The sequence below is a fragment of the Condylura cristata genome, unplaced genomic scaffold (genome assembly GCF_000260355.1).
Source record: "Condylura cristata isolate star-nosed mole 26May11 unplaced genomic scaffold, ConCri1.0 scaffold00029, whole genome shotgun sequence".
Classification (NCBI taxonomy): domain Eukaryota; kingdom Metazoa; phylum Chordata; class Mammalia; order Eulipotyphla; family Talpidae; genus Condylura; species Condylura cristata.
Window position 1 is genome coordinate 5,521,745 of NW_004567130.1, and position 6,897 is coordinate 5,528,641.

The 6,897-nt window shown below is 49.1% G+C and overlaps 1 protein-coding gene across 1 annotated transcript in view; it reads left to right on the top strand.

Moving 5' to 3' along the window:
• The window catches only part of KIAA1671 (KIAA1671 ortholog), a 125,851-nt gene that overhangs the window by 5,178 nt on the left and 113,776 nt on the right, over nucleotides 1–6,897 (top strand). The window contains exon 3 of the mRNA XM_004690663.2: nucleotides 3,090–5,819. Within this exon, the coding sequence (XP_004690720.1) occupies nucleotides 3,090–5,819 (2,730 nt within the window). The remainder of the gene's footprint in view (nucleotides 1–3,089; nucleotides 5,820–6,897) is intronic.

Below are 6,897 nucleotides of genomic sequence, written 5' to 3' on the forward strand. Positions count from 1 at the left end.
CCAATTGTAAATAAAGCAGCAATAAACATGGGGGTACAAGTATCTTTTTCAATCAGTGTTTTTAAAAATATGGAACGCTTCACGAATTTGCGTGTCATCCTTGCGCAGGGGCCATGCTAATCTTCTCTGTATCGTTCCAATTTTAGTATATGTGCTGCGAAGCGAGCACGGAGGCTGCCTTCTTTTACTCAGAATAATTATTTTGAGATTCATCATGTTGTGGTAGCAATCGTTTTTTTTTTTTTCCTGAGTGATACTCCATGGCATGGGCGGACCAGCTTGTTCGCCCTTCACCCTTTGAGAGACACTTGGTTGCTTCCAGCTTCAGGGTCATTGGCAATGATGCTGTGGGTTGATTCACCCAGCCTTTGTGGGTGAGGCTCTGAGCACATCTGTTTTCTTTTCTTTTGCGTAGAGGTTTAGGAGTGGAATGGCTGGATTGTGCATTAGCTGCACATTTCATTTTTTAAGAAATTTGCATAGAGATTTTTGCAGAACTCAGATCCTGGCCCATTTGTACACGTCTCATTGTAAACCCCCAATGAGGGGAGGTGACTTGGAGTGATTGTCCACTAGTCTTGGGGTTGGCAGTTTGCTTTGTTTTTTTATCCTTGGATCTTCTGAGTCGTTTATTTCAATTTAAATATTTCAATTTAAACAAAGCCCTTCATATTGACATTAAAATACCATACTATGGGTCTCCCTGGTGGTACAAAGGTTGAGTCTCAGCACTATGAAGCTAACCACAGCCACTGCAGCATAAGTTTGATCCCAACCAGGAGCTGACCCACAAGGCAGACCTCTCCTGACTCCCCACTGCTCCCCTCAGCAGTGTATCTCTGCTTGTTCTGCCCTCCACTCTGCCTTTGGTGATTCAGCCCCCATGTCCCTGGTCTGTACCCAGTTCTTATATGCATAAGTAAATAAATCTTTAAAGAAATAAAGTGCCATAGTGACAAGAACAAAAATAATGTGAAGCAAGAGAGGTAAAATGTTTATTCTCATTGACTTTGTAGGAGACTGGTTGAAGCAAATTTATTATTTCTCTGTAAGTCTGTACATGTTTGAAAACTTCAAGTCATGAAGAATTAGTAAAGGAATTCTGGCTTTAAATATGAGATTTCAAAAAAGAAATATTAGATTTCATCCCTATAAATGCATCTTTTTTTTTTTTTAAAGAAAAGGTTTATTTATTTATGCACATACAAACTGGGGTACAGGCCAGAGTTTTGTGGGTGTTAAGAGGATTCCCCAGAGATAGAGTGGGGAGCAGAACAGACAGACTGACTGAAGCACACTGCTGAGGGGAGCAATGGGCGAGACAGGAGAGGTCTGCTGCGCCATATAAAGCAGCTCCCTGGCCTGGAATTGAATCGTGCTGCAGTGGCTGTGGTTAGCTGCATAGTACTACACTTTAACTGTTGTGCCACCAGGGAGGCCCTGTAAATACATCTTCTGTGGTAATTTTATAAAAGTTGTGGTAAAACATATATAAAACATATCATTGTCACTATTGCTTACAGTGAAAAAATTTAAATATACATTTTAAAGTTAGAATAAAAATTGTACATTTCTATGGTTACACACACACATCTATGTTTATATACATACAAGCAATAATACAAGGAGAAAGTTCTGGAAAGTTATTCAGTGACACATATCCCATTTTGGTAGTAGTTGTTATTCCAGTAGAGGACTGGTATTTGAATGTAGAAACAAAAAAAACTTGAGTTTTGCCTACATTGTTTAGATTACTTTACAATGAGAATGGATTCATATTCACATTCATGTAATAAAATATAAAAAAAATTTGAAAATCTGATTTAAAAATTTTTTAATAACATTCTACTTTCTAGAGTAGAGGTTAGCAAACTATGGGCCAGCTTGCATTATAACATTTCAGGGTGTACACTTTAGTGCCATTAAGTTTATTCTCAATATCATACAACTATTACCAATATCCAGTTCTGGAATCTTTTATTTCCCCAAATGGAAATCCCTTAACCAGTCACCTCTGCCACCTCAAGCCTCTGACAGATCCTGAATGTGTACTTTGCCTCTGTCGCCTGAATGTTCTGGATGTTCAGTCTAAATGGAATCCCAAAGTGTGTAGCCTTTGCTGTCTGGCTCCTTCCACTTTGCATAGTGTGCTCAGGGTGCACCCATGTGGTAGCATGCATCGCATCATTCTTTTTTATGCCTGAATAATAATCCGTTCTGTGGCTAGGCTACATTTTGTTTACCCATTCACCTGTTGATGGGCATGTGGGTGGTTTCCACCTTTTGGCTGTTGTGAATAATGTTGCTCTAGACATGGGTGTGCAGTATTTGCTTGAGCACCTGTTGTCAGTTCTACAGGATATATTCCAGGAAATGAATTGGTGGAATTGTTGGATTATGGTAATGCTATGCTTCACTTATTGAAAGTTGACTTATTCCCACAGAAAAAAAAGTTACAGATAACTAAGTAACACACGCATGTTATAAAATGGAAGAGAAGATCTCACTTCTTCTATTTGCAGATTGACTTACAGCTTTTCTCCACCGTTTATCTACATGTATTCATACACACATTAAACAAAAAACTTAAAATGTTGTTATACTATAAATACGCTGTTGCAGTCTGCTTTTCCCTACATCGGACACAGCATTTTTACGTTTTCAAATGTCAGGACTTCGGGACCCCCTTCCCCTCCTGTGGTTTCCATATATAAGCCAGTGCCCTGCGGGGGCATCTAGGTTACTTTTGTGTTCGTTTACTTCCACAGACAGTGCTGTTTGAGCATTCTTGTTCCAAAGGTTTGTGCACAGGCCATACAGAGAACCCTGAGAGGAAACTGGCAGAATGAAAAGGAAATGAGTATCTTAAAATCATGACAGGTACACGCAAGGCCCCCAAGTCACGCCCAATGCCCAATGCGCCCCTGCCACAGAATTCCAGCGTGCCCACTGTCCCACCCTGCTCATCCTGTGCAGCGTTAGGGCATTTCATTGTTGTGATTTCAAAACAGCCCTTCCAGTCACCTCCCTTTCCTTTCCATCTCACAGCCTTTGACTTTCTTTGTTGCTGTTTTTGTTTCCCACAAAAGGAAGGCCGTGGAGCGGATGGCGACCCTCCCCCAGTGCGCCGCTGGAAGCCTGTGCTCCGGGAGAAGCCCAGGCTGACGGAGTGCAAAGACAGTTCTACCCATGTTAGGGGTGGGGGTGACAGCTCTGGCGGTGCTCTGAGTCCTTCTGACATCACTGAGAAGGACGATGGAGGCTTCCAGACCGTGCGGGCCACGCTGTTTGAGCATCACGTGGAGAGACACACCGTGGTCACATCCCCTGGCAAGGTGGCTGCTACCTGCCTGCCGGAGGTCAGACCCAGGCCAGAGCGGGGCTCCTGGCCAGAAAAGGACATGCTGGAAAAGACAGACTTCAAGAGAGAGAACGCCAGGTGGTTTGAAAAACCTGACCGTGAGAAGTGGGCGCGGACCACGCTGTCCAGCGGGGAGCCCCTCCTGGAGAAATACCTTTCGGGGGAAAGATCCGGTCACAGCGAGCTCCTCAAGCGCTCGGAGAACCCACCCCTCTTGCAGAGGGTTGAGTCCAAGTGTGATACCCTGCGGGCAGGGGGTGAGGGCCCCCACAGCAGCGAGGTCACCTTGGCACTGGAGGGAAAGGCCCTGGTGGCCGGGAGCTGCAGTTCTCGGCCCTCGCCGAAGGGCAGGCAGCTGACCCTGGAGACTGTTGCTGCTGACCCAGAGTGCAGGCTGGATGGGCCCATGCAAAGGGCCAGTTCTAACAGGGAAGCTCGAGGGACCCATGAGGCCAGCCCGAAGCCTGACTTCCGAGAGCCAAAGGACACCTGGGGGAGCAGCTCTCTGTCCCCCAAATGGATCGGGGGGATGACTGTGAACTGGCATAAAGCCCCCATGGTGGTCAGTGAAGAGAAAGGCCGGGGGCTGAGCCCCGAAGTGGCCAGGGGGCCCTCAGAGAGGCTGTGTGGCCGGGAGGACATCTCAGCGAGGGCCGTCCAGGCTACCACCAGGGAGGCTCCACGAGAGGCCCTCGACGAGGTAGTCCCAGCAGGCAAAAGGGGTGGCCCTCCGGGGTACCCTCTGGAGCCACCCCCTGACTTGGGAGCACGGTCACATCCAGACATGCCGGGGCAGGCGTCCACCCTGGCTGCGGCTGCCTGCAGGGGTGAGCACAGGCTGGCTCCAGGGCCTCTGCCAGAGGTCAAGATGCGCAAGGCCAGCTCCTCCGACCAGAAGGTGGACAGGTGGCGGCGGCGGACTCTCCCCCACCATGTGAAGTTTGATGAGTTTAGCACCCTGGTGCCACCACAGTCTCCCAAGGCGGAGCAGAGAGAAACCGATTATTTGACCCACTCTGATACCACTGCCTTAAGGAAACCTCAACTGTCCCACAATGGGGTTCCTACCCAGGAGGGGAGCTCAGGTGTTTCGCAAGACCGGACTTTTCCAACTGTGAAGCCGGGGTCTTCTGTGGAGCCCAAGGCAACATTTTTTGCTGTGACCTACCAGATTCCAGAGACTCAAAAATCAAAGAGCATTGTTAAGCCAGGGCCCCAAAACGTAACAGAACCTCCTAGAAACATAACCCCACCCCCAACTTCTCATTCTTTGACATCTCCCTTGGTTTCTCTTAACCATGAAGAGACACTAGATGTCGGGGCCAGTAAAAACTGGGCTAGGGACAGGCAGCATGACAGTGTAAGCTTTCCAAACTCTCAGAGGCCAAAACACCATCGACTCTCTCTAGGGGACAGGATTCTGGATCCTTCTAGTGAAAAAATCAGTGCCGATGCCTTATGGCATCCCCGGGTACAGGAAGATGGTGCTGGTTTCCAGGACCATTGGAAGGACAGTGAGAGCAAGCTGTCCCTCAGCAATGCTCCACAAATGACTCCAACTTTCAAAAGTCGCCAGAAATCCAGCGACCTCGTCAGGAGGAGGTCCGAGGTACTGAGCGAGACGTTCCCAGGCAAAAACAAAGATGGCTACAGGTCTAGTGTCCTGGACCTGGATGCTCTGATGCAGGAGTACAGGAAGCAGCCCGCGAGAGACCCCAAGGAGGCTCAGGAGGGGCCGGCTGCTGACCCTCGCCGTTCAGGTGCAGACAGGTGGGGCCAGCAAGGCAGAACGGAACAGTCAAGGAGGAGCGTGAGGGAGATCTTTGAAGCTGAGGGTCCCCCGAAACAAGCCAGTTTTGCAGAACCCAACCAAGTTTCTTCTCCAACTCAGGCATGCTACCTGCGCACCTCCATAAACAGCAAATGCAACTCTCCCCTATGGATTCCCTCCCCCTCGGCTTCTTCTGAAGAATATCCAGTGTTCTCTTTTGGCTCTGAGGGTCCCCGAAAGAAGGTCTTAGGAGTTGTTGAGGATGAACAAGAGGCCTTCGCTAGTAAATACCGTGGTGGGAAGAGTCTGAATTACCCAGCCGAGTCACAGCCCGCTGCCCGGGAAGATCCTGGCACCGGGGCCAGCATTTCCCTCGTGTCTGCCCCCACTGACCAGAAGAAAGGGGCCCCGAGGAAACTCATTGGGAAGGAAGAGGAGGGCAGTGTAGCCCAGCGGACTGACCACCCACACGACCATGGAAGGTCCCTGTTGGACTTGAAGATGACTCACTCTGAGAAAGGGGCCCCTTCCAAATTCCAAGAGGAACTGTCCGTCATGCAGGATGCCAGAGAGAGGAGGCGAGAACAACCCAGAGGGAGGCACAGCCTCTCCATGGACAGTTGGGAGGATAAAGAGGCCGGAACGCGAACTTGTCGGAGAGCGTCTGGTGTTCGAGATCGTCCAAAGGTGAGTTTGAGGGCAGTTTTGCCAAACATTGGTCAAGTCAGTAGGCCAGGTCAGACGAGCGTGGCAATGAGTGGAATCCTGCTGAGGGTGTGACTCTAGGGAGTGGTGGGGACTGTGGCAAGAGCTCATGCCTTATCCCAAAGAGCAATGGTGTTCAGTCTCAGCTGATCTTGACCAGTGAGATTGATGGTCCTGAGATGGCAGATCCAGATTTTTCTATGTAATCCCATTGTAATAGGAGGACGACTTATTAAACAATGGCGTTCTGGCCAAAGAAAACATGTTTGCTGTTCCCCTACAATTTGTGGGAAACCTCTGGCCTCGAGTGATGATCAGGGTCACTTGTTGAGCACCCACTGTTTTCCACTAGATTGTGTCAAGTTCGTTATTGTGCCCCCAGGACCCAGCATCAGAGGTGACATTCTGTGAGCAGTCAGGAAATATTTATTGGATGAGTAAGTGAGCAAACTATGTCATCTTCATGAATTCCCACCTTGCAAGCAATAAACCTTGCGAGTGGTTGATCTTAGGAAGTGATCCCCAGAATGTGTAGGGGAGCAGAGACATAAGGCTGGGAAGGGGAAGAACAGAGATGTATGTGGGCTGCTGAGACTTGGGCTCCCTGGGTGCCGCTGGGAAGCTGCATAGCTTCCCTTGGAGTTGTCCTGTCGAAGGAACAAGAAACTGGGAGCATTCATTTTCCAGTTTCCCTCTGTCTGCCTGAGGCTGTTTCTGGGGGTGTCTACATGCAGACTCTTCCAATCCGGCTGGCTCGCGCTCAGCTGTGAGAGAAACCCCCGACGGGGCAGGATAGCATTGCCGTGGGCTGTCATTGAGTGTTGGGCAGGGAGCCCACGTTGGCTGCTGGCGTGATCATCGTTTACAGATGGAAAAAATGGAGCCCCAGAGAGGTTGAGTAACTTGTCCCAGGCACACAGCACCAAGTGGCAAAGCCTAGGTCTGGCCTCATACTCAGGCTTTCTAATGAGGATCCACAAAAGTGAGGAAGAAATCCAGACCTGGAGCCTCCCTTAGGAGGATTTTGATCTTTGTGGGGACATAAAGACACAGGGTCTGC